Source organism: Solanum pennellii, chromosome 11, assembly GCF_001406875.1.
Source record: "Solanum pennellii chromosome 11, SPENNV200".
NCBI lineage: Eukaryota > Viridiplantae > Streptophyta > Magnoliopsida > Solanales > Solanaceae > Solanum > Solanum pennellii.
Window position 1 is genome coordinate 63704746 of NC_028647.1, and position 21996 is coordinate 63726741.

The 21996-nt window shown below is 32.4% G+C and overlaps 3 protein-coding genes across 3 annotated transcripts; 2 read left to right on the forward strand and 1 right to left on the reverse strand.

Annotated features, from left to right (window-relative positions):
• The first annotated feature begins 508 nt into the window (after positions 1–508).
• LOC107002861 (serine/threonine-protein kinase GRIK1) lies at positions 509–8075 on the forward strand. The gene is made up of 13 exons (XM_015201050.2): positions 509–712; positions 2263–2496; positions 2996–3404; positions 3575–3649; positions 3739–3783; positions 4341–4415; positions 4561–4648; positions 4735–4859; positions 6340–6435; positions 6755–6821; positions 6955–7070; positions 7155–7233; positions 7553–8075. Exons 3-13 carry the CDS (start codon positions 3069–3071, stop codon positions 7702–7704), a joined length of 1254 nt encoding a protein of 417 aa, XP_015056536.1. The 5' UTR covers positions 509–712; positions 2263–2496; positions 2996–3068; the 3' UTR covers positions 7705–8075.
• A 2848-nt stretch (positions 8076–10923) lies between these two features.
• On the forward strand, positions 10924–13033 carry LOC107005041 (F-box/kelch-repeat protein At5g60570). The gene has a single exon (XM_015203504.2). The coding sequence runs from the start codon at positions 11575–11577 to the stop codon at positions 12742–12744; it is 1170 nt and encodes a 389-aa protein (XP_015058990.1). The 5' UTR covers positions 10924–11574; the 3' UTR covers positions 12745–13033.
• A 3823-nt stretch (positions 13034–16856) lies between these two features.
• LOC107004719 lies at positions 16857–18275 on the reverse strand. The gene has a single exon (XM_015203039.2). The coding sequence runs from the start codon at positions 18273–18275 to the stop codon at positions 16857–16859; it is 1419 nt and encodes a 472-aa protein (XP_015058525.1).
• Between the last annotated feature and the right edge of the window lie 3721 nt (positions 18276–21996).

Sequence of the window (21996 nt, forward strand, 5' to 3'; positions counted from 1 at the left end):
AAATTATACTTTTAATCAGATATGATATAAATTAATATCTAATTTAATTATAAGATATTCACCTTATTCGACGTATTAAACAACCACTTAAATATTGTAAACTATATTTATTTATACTTCGTAATATTTTTTTTACTCATATACATTATAACATCATGACGAATTTTATATTTTTAAAAATTAGTTTACAAATTGTATCCGATACGCGAACGAATTAACTAATTTACCTATATAATTAATACGTGTCAAATTATGGCGGGAAATCTGTACCGTTAATTAGTTCATCTCGAGTTTAAGTCTTTAATATTGAAAAAAAAATCATATAGACCGAACCGTTTATCAAAATAAGCTTAATACATGAATTTAAATTTAATTTGACGTTAACATACTCTGATCAAATGAAAAATCAAAAAATGAAATGAAATATACTATAGACTATAGTATTTAACCAAACAGTTTCTTATGCAACAGGGAGCAGGCTTCCATAAAGTGCATCTGTGACAGTCAACCTTGGCCACATCAACAGCCTCTATGGACCCTTGCTCCCCACCCACCAACCCACCCCCATCTCAATAATCCCTAGAAGTTTGCTCCTTCACCATTTTTTCTTGTTTTTTCCTCCCCCATCAAAATTTTCTGTGCCGTTTATAAGATTTTAGAACATTGAACAGCCAATTTTGTTGAGCAAGAATTGATCTTTCCCAACTTTAAGGTAATGGGGTTTTTATTTCAGAAAGAATCTTGGAAAAAGATTGTGTTTTTAATTGATTTTGATTGTTGTTATGAACAATTGTTAGGAGAAAGATTGAAGCTTTTGATGTTTTTAGATTTCTTTCAAAGAATCTTGGAAAAAGATTGTATTTTTATGAGCAATTGTTAGGAGAATGATTGAACCATTTCATGGTTTTGATTTCGTATAAAGAATATTGATAGAAGATTGTTTTTTATTGGGTTTGATTGTTTTATGAACAATTGTTAGGAGGATGATTGAACCTTTGAATGGTTTTGATTGTCTCCAAAGAATCTTGGAAAGAGATTGGATTTTTATTGGTTTTGATTGTTTTTATGGAAATTTGTATGGAGAATGACTGAACCCTTTGATGGTTTTGATTTCCTATAAAGCATCTTGGGAAATAGATGGTTTTTATTGGTTTTGATCATTTTTCTGAAAACATTGTGATCCAAATGATAGAACCTTTTGATGTTTTTGATTTTCTACAAAGAATTTTGGGAAAATATTGTATTTTTGTAGGTTTTGATTATTTTTATGAACAATGGTTAGGAGAAAGATTGAACCTTTTGATGGTTTCTTATTTCCTACAAGGAATCTTGGAAAAAGAATGTATTTTTATTGGTTTTGATTGTTTTTATGGAAAATTGTTTGGAGAATGATTGAACCCTTTGATATTTTTGATTTCCTACAAAGAATCTTGGAAAAAGATTGTATTTTTATTGTTTTTGATCGTTTTTATGAAAAATTATTAGGAAAATGATTGAACCTTTTGATGGTTTTGATTTCCTACAAAAAATATCTTGGGAAAAGATGGTAATGTTTTTCGGTTTTGATCATTTTTATGAAAAAAATTGTCAGGAAAATGATTGAACCTTTTGATTTTTTTGATTTCCTACAAAGAATCTTGGAAAAAGATTGTATTTTTATTGGTTTTGATTGTTTTTATGGAAAATCGTTTGGAGAATGGTTGAACCCTTTGATATTTTTGATTTCCTACAAAGAATCTTGGAAAAAGATTGTATTTTTATTGTTTTTGATCGTTTTTATGAAAAATTATTAGGAAAATGATTGAACCTTTTGATGGTTTTGATTTCCTACAAAAAATATCTTGGGAAAAGATGGTAATGTTTTTCGGTTTTGATCATTTTTATGAAAAAAATTGTCAGGAAAATGATTGAACCTTTTGATTTTTTTGATTTCCTACAAAGAATCTTGGAAAAAGATTGTATTTTTATTGGTTTTGATTGTTTTTATGGAAGTTCTTAGGAGAATGGTTGAACCTCTTGATGGTTTTGATTTCCTACAAAGAATCTCAGAAAAAGATTGTATTTTTATTGGTTTTGATTGTTTTTATGGAAATTTATAGAAGAATTCCTTTTTGATGGTTTTGATTTTCTACGAAGAATCTATGGAAAAGATTGTATTTTTTTTTGGTTTTGATGTTGTGGTATTTTGAGTTAATTTGATTCCTATATGTGGGTCAATACTCAAATGTGCTTTCTTTTTGTTGATTCTTTCAATTGTGGCAGAGGTGTAATCCATTTGTGTGGTGAGGCTCCAACTCTGGTGACGAATGGAAGATTCTGGCCTGACATTGATCTCTTGTCTGTTGTTATTATAAATTGGAACTCTCATGATGTCGTGGTTCAATCGCACAGGAATCAATTTGATTAACTGCTTCTTTCATTTTGCTGAATGGCATCCGATTGAATAACAAAGTTGAACCCGGGTGGATGCCCGAATAGCGTTTTCCTCTTTTTAAGGTTGTTATCAGCTTTCGTTTTCAATTACGTGTTTTTGACATACATTATATATTTCCTACTATCGTTGAACCAATGAATATGAGAATGTTGGTTAGTGTTATCAAAGCAGTGTGCTTAAGCCAGGAAGCAAGACTCAATACTTGTTGAGCGCTCCCCTCGCTTAATGTGCACTTCATTGTTTTTATCAAGGTTCTAAGGCATATTTTTCCTTACCAATGAGCCTATTTCACTTTATCGTAATTCTTTTTCAATTTCCTTGTTCACATATTTGTTTTTCATGCCTATAGTAGTCTTGGCCAAACATATATATTTTTCACTTTTTTCTCTCTGCGGCTTTTTTCATTAAAGTCCATGCTTTATTTGCACTTTGCACTTAAAGCCCCATTGGACCTTAGAGTTTTTTTTTTTTGCCTTTTGCTTTTGATAACACTGGTTTGGCTTATCATTTCGTTGTTGTCTAGTTGATTGATGTTAATAAGAGTTGTATGCTAATTTTCAGGTTCTTGAATCAAATTGTTCGATTGTGCTGTATATTAGTGTACTCCACTGGGACGTATTTTCTGTTGTTTTGGATGTCTGTGATGATGCATTCTGTTGATGAAGTTACAGAAATGGGGTGCTGTGGATGTTTTGGATTCTCTTTTGCAAGAAAACCAAAAAAGGAAATTAGGCCTAATAGGGGATATGGAAACAGCTGGTCACATGAACCATTGTTACAACAAGAGGCTGAAGAAGTCGAAGATGATGGCTTTGATAGTGGCGATATAATTGATACTGGTAGTGAGGATGATGAAGTGTGTCACAGCCCGGTTAAACGTTATCAAGAGATTCTCATGGAAAGAGCTCAGAATGGGTTAATTTGCAGGGAGATCCCTGTCAAGGAAACACACAAAGTTGTGCGCACAGAGGTAACAGAAGGAAACTCTTTCTTACATTCGCTGTGAAAATCCTCTACTCATAATTGAGACATGGATGGCTCAGAAATACGTTTGTACAAGGATCACTAGTTTTGATTTATCAGGGGAAAAAAAGGGGAGGTGACACTTGACTGTTCTCCTCTGTTGTCATTTTGATTCAGGATGAAGATGGGAACAAGATGGTTAACGAATATGTCCGTGAACACAAAATTGGTGCTGGTAGCTACGGTAAAGTGGTGAGCATAAAGATATCAATGTTATCTTTCTTTCTTTTTTTCGGTTGGAGGGATAAAAGTTGACATCTGATCACGTTGGGATGGCACAGGTACTTTATAGAAGTTGCACTGATGGAAAACATTATGCCATTAAGGTAAAATTTCTAACATCTCCAGTTAGCATCGGGGAATTTACTTGGTCACGACATTTACTTAGGTTAATTGTACTAGTGGTATTCCCATATCAGAAAGCTAAATTGTTTCTTTACTTTTCCAATGAAGTTTAAACGCTAGATGTAGAGAGTGGGATTTGAAACTTATTGTTTCTTTACTTAGTGATAGGAGTTTTTATTGCATTGTACTATTCTTAACATTTAGGATTTTGCTGTTGTATTTATACTGGCATCTAGGGTATCTGATGTTGATTTTGGAGCTATATTTTTGAATAATCACCAACCAGACTGCCCATTCCTATTCATTCATAGATACATCATACATGGAAGGGATAATTAGGTAGTTGAATTACTCTATGCTAGGGAAAATTGTATTTAGGGTCGTGGAGAAACAGTCGGAAAAGGGAAGTGGGCAATAACATAGAGTCGCAGACAATTTTGTCCGCAAAGAACAATTAGTGTTGTTACTTGTTAGTCATTGAGTACAGGCTTGATTAAAGTTTTCAAATAGTGATAATGTTTGTTTTTATCGAACGCAGGCCTTTCACAAGTCTCACTTATCAAAGATGCGGGTGGCGCCTTCAGAAACTGCTATGGGTGATGTTCTTCGTGAGGTATGTCCTTTATTTCTTCCCTTGAGTTTCAATCCTCCTTTTGTGGGTTATCCGCAAAATTTATCCTGTAGTATTAGCTATTTGTCCGCTGATTTGTTTATTAGCTGTCCCAAAGTTTGTCAATGTTAATTCTCGTCACTTGCAGGTTTCGATCATGAAAATGCTGTGCCATCCCAATATAGTTAATCTTGTTGAGGTGATTGATGATCCAGAAACAGATAACTTCTACATGGGTATTATCCAGTTTCCTTTTTGTGGAGTTGTCCAGGTTCTTCAATTATATGAATGTCAACTAACATTTCCCCCCTTTATTAATCAGTTCTCGAGTACGTGGAAGGAAAATGGGTTTGTGAGGATTCTGGTCCCCCATGTGTTCTTGAAGAAAATAAAGCACGGCTGTACTTGCGTGATATAGTGTCTGGCTTGATGTATCTGCATTCTCATGTAAGTCCCAACCGTTCGGATATATTTATTTATTAATTATTTTTATATATTGCACACATATTTTTATTACTTTTTTTTCTTCATTGCGCGTTTCTTTACTAAAGCCAACATTGTAAGTGCACTTCGCATCCCCAACAGACCTCAGTGATGCGTTTTTCGGTTTTGACAACGTTGTTACCTTTTAACGCTTATATGCAAGGATTCTAGATCATGTCCTCTATCAGTCTATAACTCACAAATCTCAATCACTTTAGTGAAGTGTTAAGTAATCATAGTTGGACAATCGGCTCTTGTTAAAAGAGAAAAGATTGATCTGTATAAAAATAACTCTGGATCCCTTATCCATTTCTAGAACAAGTTTCTGAAGACTCGGTCCTGAAGAATTTACCACGCTAGGTCAATACTTTCATCTCAGCTTTTTACTCTTACATTTTTTTCAAAACTGTTCCGAAAAATAATTTCTTGGGATGAGTGTGTATCGGAAACAACATCCTTACTCCACAAAGGTCGGAGGGGTAAGGTCTGCGTACACCTCATTCTCCCCTAACTGCACTTGTGGAACTATACTAGGTATGTTGTTTTTGTAAGGTCATGAATATAGGTTGGTTGGTCAAGATAGGTAGTTTCTCGTTGATTTCCTGTAAAACTATGATAGGAAGGCGTGTGAAAAAGAATCATTTGACGACTTAATTGACAATGTGAATCTATTTCAGTGAAGTTAAAATTTATGTAGCCGAGTCACCAGGATTTTCTTGGACTCCCTTTCTTGAGAATAGATGGACCTTCAGCCTGTGCTGTTGAATAACAATGATCTCTTGCTTAGGCAGATGTTTTCCCTCCCTCACTCCCTTTTTGAAGGGAATATATGGGCCTGTAGCTATTTGATTTTCACTTATCGAAGACCAAAATGATATCTGTTTCATTCTATCGGTTGTTCCATCAGCTAGTTGTTTGGCTAGAGCTCTGGTGCCTTTGATGTCTTTTTCTTTCCTAATGAGCATTGAGATAGGACTGTAATGAATCGAGTGCAGTGTTGTGACAGGCACGCTTAAGCCCTAAACCGAGGATCAAAATTTGTTGAGCGCTTCGTGTCGCTTATGGACTAAATATATATATATTTGTATTTTTTTCTCCGTTTGTGCCTTTTTTCATTGAAGCTTATGTTTTATTTGAGCTTAAAGGCCCATTGGGGACCTTTGGAGCTTTTTTGCGTTTTTTGTTATTATCGAGTGATCTGCTTTTCCTATAAAGCGGAAAGGTAGTACTTTTAGCAGCATCAAAATCCCAATGGGATGTGGATTACTTGCTTTATCAAGTAAACTACGACTTGAAACTTTAGAATTTAGTGTCTCCACCGGGCATAAGAAATCATGCACCATAGTAATTTTACGCTTATCGGATACCTTAACTTTACTGCTTTACATTCCCGATCCACGGCATAGTGTTTTACCTATGTTCTTTCTTGTTTTGTGTTGAGCAGAATATCATACATGGGGATATTAAGCCAGACAATCTTTTAGTGACTGCTGCTGGTAAGGTGAAGATTGGTGATTTCAGCGTCAGCCAAGTTTTTGAGGTATGACCAAGCTCAACAATGTTCTATTCTTTAAATTGAATTTCCAGCCCTAGTTTCTTATAATCTTACGACTAAGAATGTGTTATATGAGTAGAAATAGAGATTGGTTGTCATAGAGGTCGATAGTCTTTGTTTAGACGCACCTAGTTGGAATAATGTCCTAATGATAGGAAATTTATTTGCACTGGCTCTAAACTTTTGGGGCTTGAAGGGTTTGGTGGTGATTGCGTTCATTTAAGTTGTTTTCGTTTGATGTTTGTTCTTTCCTGTTCTTTTCCGGTATATTACTAACTTTAGTTGGAACTATTCCTGTTTGTAGGATGATAATGATAAACTCCGTCGATCTCCTGGCACTCCTGTTTTCACTGCTCCTGAATGCTGCGTAGGTCAGAATTTCTCGACTCGTTGAATGCTGACATCTACATTATCGTTAAACTTAGCTGACTACTTGTTTGGGACCAAGGCATAATTTTTCGTTGTTGTTATTGAAGTGGTTTTTTCTGTATTCTTTATTAATAGGAGATAGATATCATGGAAAATGTGCTGACACGTGGGCGGTTGGTGTTACCCTTTATTGCATGATCTTGGGAAAATACCCGTTTCTAGGAGAAACTCTCCAGGATACATATGACAAGGTGCGAGTCTTATCGTATATCCGAGGTACAACATAGACGTTAGTCTTTTCTGCTTTCTTAACTGCCTTTATTTCGTCTTTCCAGATAGTAAATAACCCCATCATTCTCCCCGACGATATGAATCCGCTACTGAAGAATTTATTAGAGGGGCTTCTCTGCAAAGGTTTGTCTCTCGTCCTGCTTGATATCTTGACTCTGCGTAGTCTCCTATTCTTCTATGTGTGGTGCGTTTGTTGCTTCATTTGCTTTGTATCTGCTATTTAGTTGTTATATTTTTCTTGCAATGCTTCTTCGATAACATTCCTTTTGATCCGAGTGTCTATCGAAAACAACGTCTCTACCTGCTAAGGTAGGGGTAAGGTCTGCGTACTTTCTACCCTCCCCCGTCCCCACTTTTCGGACTACACTCCGTATGTTGTTGTTGTTGTTGGTAGCTACTAGTTTCTCCACCTATTTTCCTAACAAAAAGTCCTTTTGCATAGATCCAACACAAAGGCTAACTCTCGAAAGTGTTTGTCAACACGAGTGGTTCCTAGGAGATGAAGGCCCCATCCCTCAGTTCTCGTGTTGGTGCCAGCGCCAAAAGTTGCAGAAAGACGTACAGGATGGGAGCGCAGAGGATACCCCTACTTGAATTAACTGCAGAGTGTTCTAGTATGTTTATAACGTTCCGTTCTCTCTTCTCAGTTCTTGTAGGAAGATAAAACTAGGATGTCTTTTTTTCCCCAGCAAATTGCACTTGCAGGAGCAATCGGATACATGTTATGTGAACGATAGTAGAAAATGAGACGTTCGAGTAAATTTTGTTTGGTTTCTGTCATACTCCGAGAGTACTATTTCAGTTGTAATGGCAGCGAGACATCGCGATATGTTTTCGTTGTTTTTTTGTTGGTGATGAACTGATGATGGTACAAGTTTTGTGTTTTGATACTTAGAAGAAAGCCAACATATTTGTTTTTGTGGATATTTGTATGTGTTTTTTTTATATGAAGAAGAATTTTCATATGATAGTGTAAAGTAAAGTTATTAAGTGAACATTCTGTTATAGATTTTTAGTATATGTCCCTCTTTTATCGCTTTTCTTGAGCCGAGGGTCTATCGAGAACCGTATCTCTATACACGATAGAGGTAAGGTATGCATAATTAATATGAGAAAATGTTATATTACATTCTATAATTTTGTATATATTATATGATTGTCTAATATCGTCTATAGTATTACAGAGGCGGAGCCAGGATAAAGTGTTTGAGGGTTCTAAACTCGTTTAGAACCGTCAATCAATTTTGTTAGAGATTTACGATTTAATATACATATATATAGTAATTAATTTTCTACTACAAATACAGGGTTCACGAAAAGGCTATTGGATTCGTTCGAACCTACGAACCTTCACCTAATTCCGCATGTGTGTAGCTTTACCCCTTATTTGGTGAAGGTAGAGAGATTGTTTCTGATAGATTTTTGTGTCAAGTAAAACATACCAAAATTAGGTATGAAAATAACTTACAATAGCAATATTGAATAATATGATAATCGAAATAAAGAAATATAAAGTAATACTGATAAAAAATAAAGACAAAGATATTATTAGTACGTGGCAGAAGTAATAACGACAATACAAATATGGTTCTAAACGACACTCTATTCTAATTCTGGACCTTCATATCCACTTATCTAACATTAAATCCTCGATTAACTACGCTACATCTTGTCTAATCATCTCTTTCCTAATATTTTTTCGATATATTTCTATAGGTTCAAAAATAGTAATTTTGGTATGAGAAAAAAAAAACCCTAGTACTTTATATTTCTATGTAATTTTGATTTTGATATTTGAAGGGACAAGAAAAAAGCAGTTTCCTTTTCTTGTATTATTATCAACAAAAAGTGAACTGAAAATACATAATTGAAATAGACATTTGGAATATAATTTTTTTTTCTTTTTTTGGGAAGAATTTATTTGTTTATTTGCTTAATAACAACGCAATGTAAAAAAGTATGTTATTTTTAATATTTATTATTAATGATTATTTCTTATTCTAATAACATGAAAAACACATTAAATCAGTTAGTTTCATGACTTGTTTATATGTTCATCAATCAAAGCAAAAAATATCTTAGGCAAAAAATTTTAATATTTTTTATTACGATTAATCGTATTTTAATCACATGTAAAACACGTTATTTTTCATTAGATTTATAACTTGTTTGTATGTTCGAAGAAGATTTTTTTTATTATGATTTATTTTATTTCAATCGCGTGCAAAATATTCCATTAAATTTATGATATCTCGATATGACAAAGATTTGTAATGTTTACTCTTATGATTTTTTATTCTAATAACATAAAAAAAACACGTTAAATTTGTTAGGTATATCGTTTATCCATATATTTATCAATTGAAACAAAAATAAATTAGTAAAGAAAATTATTAGTGTTTTTATTATGGTTATTTTGTATTTTAATCACATGTAACGTATATATATTAGTTTTATTACTCGTATTTATGTTGATTATTTGAATAAGATTTTGTTTACTTTATAATTATAATGGTTCTTTTTTATTTTGATCATACGTATAAAATAAGTTATTTTTATTTAATTTATGATATAACGATTTTTTCATTAATTAAATGAATTAGTGAGGAAGAACTTTACTATTTACAACTTTATGATTATAATTTTTTTCTATAACGTAAAGAATATGTTAAGTTGGATTATATATGCTCAAAATTATATTATAGGATCAAAAGTGTATATACTATAAAACTTATAGGACCCTTTCAATTAAATACTCTAAAATGATAAGGTGACAAAAGCATATTTGACTTTTTCTTGGTACTTAATCCGATAAATACAAACTTCACTTACGTAAGTGAGTTTTCGAAACCGTTCTCGATTTATTATTATCCGTTATTTTCTTTACTTCGATTATTATATTATTTGTTATTGTTAGTATGTTCCCCTTATTTATTTATGTGATTTTTCATTATTATGTTTCCTTTCTTTACTAAAATTCGATATGATTTTCTTGAATGGAAACGTATATTGAAAATACGTCACCCCTCTCTCCCTCTATATATTTGTTGTTTCTTTGGTTCGATTATTATATTATTTGTTATTGTTAGTATATTTTCCTTTATTTTTTTATGAATTTTTTATTATAATATATCTTTTCCTTACTAGTATTCGATATGATTTTCTTGAATGGAAACGTATATCGAAAATGCGCGCCCTCTCTCTCTCTCTCTCTCTCTCTATATATATATATATATATATATATATATATATTCGATCAGCATACTGTTCCAAGTTAACTTGAAACAATATTCGATGTTTGGAGTTTATATTAAAGTTCCGATTAAATTTGAATCCGCACTATTGATCCGTTCAGGGGTGACTCTTCCAACAAAATTTTCAAAACTAACTTGAAACAATATCTCTTTTTCTTTTTTCTTTTTCATTTGATTTCCCATCAAGTGTTCGAATATAGGAGCCCTAGCTGAATTCGTATCGGAATATGTAGGACTCGTTTGAAGGTGGCTCTTCCAATAAGATTTTTATCATACCCAAAGCTCGAACTTAAGACCCTGATTAAAGAATGAAGAAGTCTCATCATTGTCACGACAGTCCATATTGGTTAAATAATATCTTTATGGAGAACAATATGATAATAATATATAAAATAATAGAAAATTAGAATAAAAATAATAATATTGAAAAGGATGATTTTGCACAAAATTTTTAAATAACAGGGAAGTTATGCAATATACCGAAAGATAAAGGACTACTATTGTAAATAAATAAAGTTTCCTCTTTCATTTTCCATTTCCTTTTTATCAGTCTTCTGCCTAAAAGAAACCGATCCCCACTCTCTAAAATTCTCTCTCTAAAAATCCCGGTGAGATGGTCGCCGTAAGTTCGTTTTCCGGCGAATATCCCGGCGGTATAGTTGCCTGAGATCGGATCGAAACTTACTTCACTCCAGCAATGGAATAATCACCACACTGGTTTTTATCTCCGTCGACGCTAATTTGCGACTGGCAGAAATAAGCAGCTGTTTTTCCGGTGAGATCCGAATAGGTTTCCTTACCTGGTTTGGATCCGAATCGCTATCTGTTTTTCCTTACTGAATAATTCATTTCTTATTCAATTTGCCTCTTTTCTCAAGTTTAATAAGCTTTGTTCTGTGTATCTTATATTTTCTGCTTCAAAATAAGGGAAAATTTCTGAATAATATGTGAAATTTGAATCTCAGTGGAAAAAACACGAGGAAGTTTGAATATTTTGGGTAATATTTCGAACTATTTGATTATAGTTGCTAGATTTTGACATACTCATGAAGTTGTAGTAGTTAATAAGCGAGCTGGAGTTCATAGCTTTTTTGGTGAGAGAGATTGATATTTTGATAAAAGATTTGGGAATTTTGTGTTTTCACAAATAAATTTTGTGGCTTTTTTCAAGTGTGTGATTGATTGGAAACTGTGGGTTGTGTATGATAGCATGGCTTCTGAAACTAAGAAGTTGAAGAATGGGTATTTATTTGTGAAGGAGGAAGAGGAGAAGGGGAAAAGAATGAGGTTAGAAGAAGAAGAAGATGATGATGGTCATTGCAAATTTAGATCAAGTGAATCACTTCTTCCAGGCCTACATGATGATGTTGCTTTAACGTGTCTTGCTCGGGCATCTAGATCAGATTATGCATCGTTGTCGTGCCTGAATGCTAGGTTTAATTCATTAGTCAAGAGTGGTTATTTATATGAATTAAGGAGGCGGATAAGTGTTGTTGAACACTGGGTTTATATGGTTTGTGATCCTCGGGGTTGGGAGGCTTTTGATCCTTTCAGAAAAAAATGGTTGAGATTGCCGAAAATTCCTTGTGATGATTGCTTTAATTATGCAGATAAGGAGTCATTAGCGGTTGGTAGTGAATTACTGGTTTTTGGCCGTGAGTTGTTTGATTTTGCTATATGGAAATACAGTTTGATTCAAAACAACTGGGAAAAATGTGAAGGGATGAATCATCGTCGTTGTCTGTTTGGATCGGGTAGTCTTGGTTCAATTTCTATTGTTGCAGGGGGTAGTGACAAGAATGGAAATGTACTAAAATCTGCCGAGCTTTATGATTCTTTGACTGGTACATGGGAAATACTGCCCAACATGCATTCTCCCCGCAGATTATGCTCTGGCTTTTTCATGGATGGAAAATTTTATGTGATAGGTGGGATGACTAATCCTACCGATTCTTTGACTTGTGGGGAAGAGTTTGATCTACAAACAAGGAAGTGGAGGAAAATTGAGTGCATGTATCCAAACGTCAATAGAGCTGCTCAGGCACCTCCTCTTGTTGCAGTTGTTAATAACCAACTATATGCAGTTGAATATCTAACCAACATGGTTAAGAAGTATGACAAGAAAAATAACTCATGGGAGGTATTGGGAAGACTTCCTGTGAGGGCTGATTCTTCGAATGGTTGGGGTCTTGCTTTCAAAGCATGTGGTGAAGAACTTCTTGTGGTAGGTGGCAACAGGGGTCCAGAAGGTGAAGCTATTATATTGAGTTCTTGGGCACCAAAATCAGGGTGTAAAGACGGCACCTTGGATTGGAAGGTCATCGGCCTAAAAGAGCATTCTGGTGTCTTTGTATACAATTGTGCCGTGATGGGTTGTTGAGACTCATCCAACCAAATGGAGAAAGAAGTCATTCGTTTCAACTGTTGTTTCTAGCGTAATTCCAACACATTGTTTGATTTATTAGCATTTCTTTTTATTTAACATCTTTCAGCTGTTTGAGATAAGCAATTGTTCTTAGCTAAAATGTCCTCTTAACTGGATGGTTATTTTCACTCACTCATTCTGCAGACTGCTTGCTTCCAGATTTCGGTTTTCACCTTGTTCATTGAGTTAATATGGTTGATTCACTAATCTACATGATACCAAATAATGGATATTTTTCTTCTTATGGGTCTGAATTTCCTTTCCTGAGGCTTCTTCATTAAATTATCTGTTCGCGTTGTTTTTCTTTCTATTCAACAAGCCATAATGCATATTGTCGTTTACAGTTTTCCTTGGTAATCTGTTCTCAGGGTTGTCTTATTTTGGTCTGGCTTTACTCTAGAGTCAATAGGAAACTTGTTCTGCGCGATGGAGGAGCTATCGTTAGCTCACTTGTCTTGGTTTAATCTTTCTTTCGACTATAAATGCGTAAAACAGACTCATTTGATGTAGGGATATGGTAGTGAGCTTCATGTATAAAGTTGAATCTGTTCTTTCTCTTCTAAGGGTGTATTGTAATGGTTTTGAAGGGGTTCAGTTGTATCCCCCTTTATTGGAAATTATACTATTGCAAATAGGATAAAAAAATGTCATTTTTTGGGGGGTGTATAAATTTCAGTATGATGATGATATAAGTGATATAAGTCTAATAGGTGACTTGTTACAGAGTTACGCGATATCTCTCGTGAGAGGTAAGCAGATATCCTATGAAATTAGTCGAGGTCTCTCGTGAGAGATAAGCAGATATCCTATGACATTAGTCGAGGTCTCTCGTGAGAGGTAAGCATATATCCTATGAAATTAGTCGAGGTTTCTCGTGAGAGGTAAGCAGATATCCTAAGAAATTAGTCGAGGGGCATAAGATCTCAAGTTCCGAGACTTGCATAGACACAGAAAGAAGAGCTGTACAGTGTTGATATTTGTTAAATTCAGTAAAGTCTGAATTATGCATTTGTCCTCCACTCAAAAACATATTTTGGAATTTTATTTCCTTAAATCAACAGTAAAAGTACCATTTATTTTTATTAATTATTATATATAGTGTTAATTTGATTTTTTTCTGACACAAATTGATGTGTAATGGATCTTTCTCTAATTATTTAACATAAACAAAAGTACAGCTCAGTATGCATATTTTCTTCAAACACAAAACATAACCAAAAGAATATTCTTGGAAACTCTTCGAACGACTTATTCATATCACGGAAGTCACTCTCACCTTATTCTGAATATTTTCGATCATTCATTTCACCGTTTTCATTTCTTCTACTTTTATCGTTTAGACATACGAATTTTTGATTAGCCAACGGCCTGTCACATACAACTTAAACACCTCATCAAAATTGGACTAATTTGGCAATGTAAATAATGCTACTAAACTATAAATTGAATTACTTGTATGGTGGATAGTGATAAAACTCATGAATGAAATGGAGGAAATAGGCAAAAGAGCCTTCTTTCTTCTTCTTCTTTTTAAATAATTAGACAAAAGTGTTTACGGGGTGGGACATAAATTCATTATACAATCACACGATACTTGTGTTGATAAGAGGTAATAAATACTGTTAGAATAATTAATGAATGTGCAAATTGATATCGACACCATTGTTTAAAATAGATTTATATATTTAGCAAGATGTAAATCTCTATACCTTTTTTCCAAATTTAATTGATCTTTAAATCATTTGTTGTATACATCGACACCCCCTTAGATTTACAACTAATTTCATTTAAATTCTCAAATTATGACATACTGTGTGTTAATAGAAACATTTTATCGTTTGTTCAATTGCTTTATCAGAACAAGTACTTTAACCTAATATATACTTTACTAATAAATTATAAATTCAGGAGATTATCGATGTGTTTCATCATAATCACTCTTTATATATGTAGTTAAATATTCAAAAATCCAAGAAAAAAAACTGGAATATTTGTTGCAGGATTTGTTTATTTGTGATGGGAGTATTTATATCTATGCACATGTATACAGTAAGTGAAAAAGGAAAAATTATTATTTTTAATTTAAAAAAAAAAAGAATCTGACTTTAGTTTATGTGAAAGGTATGGTATTTGCAGAATTTGTGGGACTCATGTGATTGTACTAAATTTATTTATTTTTCTAGAAAAAGCAAATGCCATATTTGGACAAAACTTTATTCATTTTTGTCCATTTTGATATGTCATTTTTAGCCCATATTAGGGGGAAAAAAGAAAAGCAAATCCCCCCTGCTTTTTTGGGATTGTGGGGGAAAAAAATAATTTTTTTTTATTAACTTTAATTTAATCTGTACATATAGGTATAATATTTTAAATTACTATTAGTTTAATGTTAGCAGACTCAGCATTATGGTTTTTTTTTTATTATTTTTACTTTCTAGGTTATGCAAATAAGTGCTAATTTTTAAATTAAGTGTACTAACTTTTGTATGTGAAATGCTTTTTAGATACTTATTTTTCTCATATACTTGAGTCGAGGGTCAAGAACAAAATTCTACTTGTATAAGGTCCAGTAACGATACAGGCACAAAACACACGATTTTTTTCATATTTCACTTGTAAAATTATAATTGAATATTGTTATTGTTGTATTTTTTTGTACAACTAATAGATTATATACGAAATAAAAAAATTTATTTGTGCTAGTCGAAAGAGTCGATTTATGCATAACTTAACTATTTCACGAGTACCTGCTACATCCCGATAGTACTTTGAGATGCCCCAATGGAAGTGGAAAGGCAAACTCTTGGCTCTACTTTGGAGTGGATTGGGCCATATAGCTTTTGGGCCAAATACATAAAGGCTTTATTTGGGTTAGCTTTCTTGGCCCAATATTTAAGTGGGAGCTTTGGATTGGATCATAGTGTAGTTCCTCCCTGTCTTCAAAGCAATGAAGTTTGTTTTTTTTTTTCGAAAAAAAATTACATAAATATACAACTTAAGATATCATAATATCTAAAATATTTTAAAAATTACAAAAATTCTCTCTCGAATACATCCCTATCCCTTTTCAGATACATTTCTCCCCTCTCGGATATCCCTAACTTCTCTCGGATACATCTATCTCCTCTTGAATACAACCCTCCCATTAAGTAATATACCATTTCCAATATATCTGACAACCAATGTATGTATCCGAGAGCAACGAAACATTCAAAATTTTTGTAATTGGAAAAACTTTCGGGATAAAATGTAGTTAGATACCTAAATGTATGGGATTTTTGTAAGTTTTCCTTTTTCTTATGATTTTTTTACTTTCTTTTTTTAATAATATTGATCGCGATTAGAGTATTAAATTGAGACGTAAGTGATTGATCAATGAATTATATTAGCCAAAAAGGATTTAATAGTTTTGCTAAAGATTTTTTTTTTTTTTTTGTTTTTTTTCTTCAAGTATATCAAAATCAACGGTTCACACTTCAAAAGCATCTAATTTGCTTTATCCAATTTATTTACTTCAATTACTTGATGGAATAGAATAACAAAAAGAAACGAAAGAGCAGTCTGATGCATTAAACTTTTGTTTATGCGCACAGTTCATAAAGGCTTGAAGATATATGAAAGAATCACCTAGTAATTTTGCGCATGGTGAAGTTTAACGTAATTATCCACTTCATTAGCCATTGTTTCACACCCTTAGATGATGGATTGAGATGTTAATTTCTTTTAACGTACATGGTGTCTACGACAACTTGTACACACCTCGACTAATTTCTTTTAACCCTTAGATGATGGGATTGAGATGTTAATAATCACAATAAAGCATAGTTTTTAAAACACATAACACATATTTCTTCCATAAACTTAAAAGAGAAACTTAGAGACAAGCAACTCACATACACACATGGACACATACACAAGACATCAAGTGCAGTTCCAGAAGGGAGAAAGTAAGATTACAGTATCAACTTTCAACCTACAGCCTCCCCTCAATTTATTCCCAACAGACACTAAAGCAAAAAGTTGAACACAAGAATACATAAAATGCACTTAAAACTCTTGACAAAACTCTAGTCTCCCCACCATTGATGAGCAAACACACCACTTCTCCTTAGAGTTTTGAAAAGGCTTATGCAGTCCCCACAGAGAGCATTTCTGCAATCTGCAGCCGAGCAGCGAAGGAACAGCTCATCGACATGGCAGATTGATCCAGTTTGGAATAGTTCTGCTAGAATGTTTAGCTCTGCTGCTCTAGCATTCATCATGAGGACGACATAGTCTCCGTCTTTAACTGTTTCACTAAACCAATGAATGAAGTCGAATCCTTCACGATCTAGTGGTGCACCCAAATATTCGTCAGTGTCAACAGATGACAAAGTAGTCTCTCCGGCGACAGCAAGTCCTGGATGGTACACAAAGTTAATACCAGGATTCTTCACATATAAAGACAGTGTGGAGGTGTTATGATCAATGACGAAAACATTGAACAAGTGGTGAGGGATCGGATAATGAGGCTTGAATGTTCTTGCAAGAGTTGATTCTACGAATTCCCCTGCACCAACGTTGATATACACCAGTTTGTTCCTTGATGAGATGTTCATGAACTTGGGCAAGTATGAGATTTGTGTGTCAAACTGTCCAAGCTTCTTTTCCACGAGTGGCTCAAGGTGCTTCAAGTACGGCTTGTTGTTCACATTGGAAGGACAATTAGCAGGAAGCACAGAATGCACGAGAGATTGAACAATCTCTGATCGTTTCTTGAACATCACTAGAGTATACGTGCCAACCCCACATACGTGCACAACATCAGAACTCTTCAAGAACGACGAAACTGGGGTGGCAGACCTTATCAAGTTGCCTTTTACCAAGTTACCCGCGTAGAAACTACTAGAACCCACGAGCATAACACCGGTGCCCCCTGGACGTAAGACACGCTCAATCTCAAGCACCATAAGAGCTGGAACAGTGACCTTATCCAGATCCCTCGAGAACACAAAATCGAAAGAATTGTTCTCATGATCGAGCTCGTACATAAATCTTCTCCATACAAGAGAAAAATACGGGTGTGCATCAACACCAACAGCACTCAAGAGTCCCAATTCTCGCAGCACCAAAGCTGCAAACGACGATTTCTTCCCAACACACAATGCATTAGCATTCAAATCCAAGAAATTCTTTTCCATTAGCTCCTTAAACACATCCTTGGTCAATTTTTCGTCGTCCCGCTTCATCAAAGAAGCTCCAAACAGCGAAATCCCCAATCCAGAAACAGGTTTAAAGAACCCAGTCACATTCATATACTCATCAGACCCAAAGTTCAAAGGGCATACACCAAAATTCAACATTATAGGTTCAGATTTCTGAATCATATGTGTCATTTGAACAAATGACACAACAATCATAACAGTAACAAACAAGAACCCTTTCAGAATCAAACGTTTCACTAACGACCCATGAAGAAATTGCCATTTCAAAACCTTCATATCCATTTTTTTCTTTAAGATTTCTTAAACTTTCAAGATCTATAACAGCAAGTGAAGTTTTCACAGAAGCTAAAAACAGTAGATTTAAGCCTATAAACAACAAATTCAAACAGATTAACGAGTACAAAACCTGGATGAAGTGTGATTTCCACCCACCATTAATACCATTGTCATTTGAGATCTAAGCCACACCCTTCTCGGAACCCTTTTCCCCATTTCTTCAAACTGATTCATACCCATCTCAAAACCCCAATTCATCACCCATAATTGAGCTCGACCCGCCTCATATTTTCACATAAAAATCAAAATCTACATACTAAATTAGTCAAAAAAATTCACTCAAATATGAAAAGGGTATCAAGATTTGTGAAAAAAGATTGGAACTTTGGGATCTGTGAATGAAAAAGAGTGAGTATGAAGATGCTATAAAGAAGCTGCTGAACTGTACGAAAATTAAGCTCTTTGTCGGTTATCCACTGCGTGTCAAACGGTGAGAGGATTGTGAAGTTGTTGCAGGGGAAGTAGGGTCCTAGTTAAGGTTTAGGTTTTATATGGGATTTGTGTCATCTAACTAAATCGTTTATCGTGACGTATAACGTATGATAATTTCGTGATAATTTATAAGATTAAATTTATTTTACGTTTTATTAGAGGTATTAGATAGTCTTAAGAAATATTTATCCTGTCATATTGATGGAATATCATGTGAACCTATAAATTATAGCGTCTAACGTTTCGATTCTAGTTAGATATTGAAAATTATTGGATTCTATCTGACGTGTTCGATAAAATTTTGGAGATTGCTCGATCTTAAATTTTAGTTCATCTTTATATAAAGGATACCAACAGTTTTCGATGCTGCTGTCAGGAACTTAGAAATTAACTATTCTTCTAGGTTATACTTTTACTTTTTATTTATTTATTTTTGTTTTTTTTTGTTAATTTTGCAATTAATTATTAATCTTTTTAAAGAGAATTTAATATCCTTCGTATAGACATAAACTAGATTTAGGTTGAGTAGCATTTAAGAATTCTGATTGAAGCTGATCATATCTACTAGAGTCCCCATTCAAATTAAACACGTCAACGTAAATTTTAATGTCTACAATTAAATGTTATCAAATCACATTATCTCACACACTATGGGAAAACTAATGAGAAAGAAGTGTGAAATATATCATTTTTTGCGAGACCTATTATCCCTGTTTTATTTAATCGTGTATTTTAAATATATATAAATGTCTAACTGGACATGTTACTATTTATAATGTCCAGTTATCCACGTGAACACCTATATATTTAAAATACACTATTAAATAATATAAAAATATAACAGATTTTGTCCTGAATTTGAAATTGTTACAACAATTTCAATCAAATCCAAATATATTTCGAACCATTTTTACAAAATTAATTGAAGAACTTAACTTTAAATTTTGATCTTCAATTTATATAACTAAAATTATCTTCTCGATAAATTACAAATACATTATATCATATCTTATCTAATCATTTTATTACGAAAAATATATGAAGCAATAATTGAAGGGATGAGAGCATGTGACAATGGAAGAGTTTGGACCGTTAATTTATTTAATTAAATTATGGTACATAAACAGTATGTCTACCACGTGGTGCATTTAATTTATATCATTTTACTAGCATTCATCCCACTTACAAGATACAATATTTCTTATTTAATTATAATTTTTATACAAAATTATTTTTTTAAAAAAATAAAAATAAAATTGTTCTTGAATGGTTGCATTATTATGAAAAATAAATATACAAACGAATAAATAAGAACCGTACAAACAACATAACAAATGAAAACAATTTTTTCTATAATAACATAAACAATGTAATCTCACTATATATATAAAAAAATTATTATAAAAATAGAAAAATTATTTAGCTCATATATATCAATTTCGAATTGATCAGTAATTCCCTCTAAAGTTTGCACTAAGTTTTATATAAGATATTGTTGTGTCATTTTGCAGATATATCAAAGTGACTGTGATATATTTAACAATAGAGCGTGAAAAACTATTTAAATTTTTTGTTTTATTTTTCTTTTTCTTCTCTATTTTTCAAGCTATCACCTTCCACCATTTTTTTGAATATTAAAGTCATTCAATGGACGTCGAAATTTTTATTCAAATCCGTTTTCAAGTCATTTTTCTTAGTCTTTTATAAATCTACAATCACCTCGTTTTACCTTTTATCGGAGAATGGATACCAACACTCACATTTCATATTTATTTTCTTCCGCCACCCTCTTTTTTCCCCACAAGACAACACTAAAAAGAAAAAAAAAGATTCGAAACAATTTAAAAAAAGTCGATTAAAAAAATTAAAAAACTATTGGATGTAGTAGAAAAGACAACAACTACCTTCGGGAGGGGGTTGAATTGATTTTTTTAGAATAATATTTTTATTTTCTTTACTAAATAGATTTTAAAGTAATTTGTAAATTTAAATTACATATGTAATCATTTAACTGTTGTTTGTCATATCATCAACCAGTGTATTACATTCTCTTTCAATTTTTTGCTTATTCAAAAAAGTGTTAAATTGACATAACGGAATCCTACATAAAATGTCTAAAATGAACATCACCCAATTAAAATGTTTAAATAAAATTTGATATCAACTTTAAAAGGCTATAGACGAATTTAATCAAAATTATAATAATAAAAAAAATAGGAAAAGAAAAAAAGACAAGAGAGTGATTTGTCGAAGAAACCTCCATTCAATGTGTAAAAATTAGTTGAGGAGTTATTGAATGCTAATCAAATATCATAAAATTGGTACGAATAATTAATAGAAAATAGATGTAAATTTTAAGAGCACCTATTTGTTATATTTATTGATTATCTTAAAAGATACTTGAGGTTTATAATAGAGAAAATTACACAGTAAGAAAAATATATATATATATATATATCGCTCTAATTTGAAATAATTATCATTCGCTACATATATATAAGTAATAATGAATAATACAAATAAAACAATTAATGTCACAAAACACACACGATAACACATAAACAATACACAAATCACCAAATGAATACAAATATATTTTGTTATGAATTGCAATAATGATACAATTTAATTTATTGATATGATTAGTTAATTTAAATATATTTGGATATAAATTATTTTCGTTAATATACCTGGTATAATTGATTTGCACCAAGGAATTAAATACAAATAGTCTGTGATGAAATTTTATTTATTAATACAAATCAATTGTATTTATTAAACAATTTTTGATTAGATATATACACCTTGTCCTCTCAAACTCACTCGTCTCTTTCCTCCTTCTAGTAGCTAGCTTTTGATATAAACCAATTATATTTATGATACAATTATCATCGTGTATACAAATCAATTGTATATCTGATATTCTTGTTCACCTCTCTCTCCCTCTCATAATCTCTCTGGCATCTCTATTTTTTTTTATTAAAATGTGCATCAAATTTAGCCTTGTCAAAATTACAATTTAATACAAGACACTATACATAAATACTATAATCTTTAATCTTATTTTAGTTGATAATTATAATTTTTAATTTTATTCGTGTATAAATAAATGATACTCTAATTATTCAAATTTAAACAAATAAACCCAAAATCCTATAGTATTCAAGTGTTTATTTCTTCATGTTAGTAAATAATTTAAACATTTACTTTAACAATAACAAAATTTAATAAGTTA

Bases quoted from the DNA above. Each gene is read 5' to 3' on its own strand.
- LOC107002861 (XM_015201050.2), top strand. From the start codon at position 3,069: ATGTCTGTGATGATGCATTCTGTTGATGAAGTTACAGAAATGGGGTGC. The intron at 4,860-6,339 runs GTAAGTCCCAAC...TGTGTTGAGCAG, and splicing joins TGATGTATCTGCATTCTCAT to AATATCATACATGGGGATAT. The intron at 7,234-7,552 runs GTTTGTCTCTCG...CCTTTTGCATAG, and splicing joins AGAGGGGCTTCTCTGCAAAG to ATCCAACACAAAGGCTAACT.
- LOC107005041 (XM_015203504.2), top strand. From the start codon at position 11,575: ATGGCTTCTGAAACTAAGAAGTTGAAGAATGGGTATTTATTTGTGAAG.
- LOC107004719 (XM_015203039.2), bottom strand. From the start codon at position 18,275: ATGGATATGAAGGTTTTGAAATGGCAATTTCTTCATGGGTCGTTAGTG.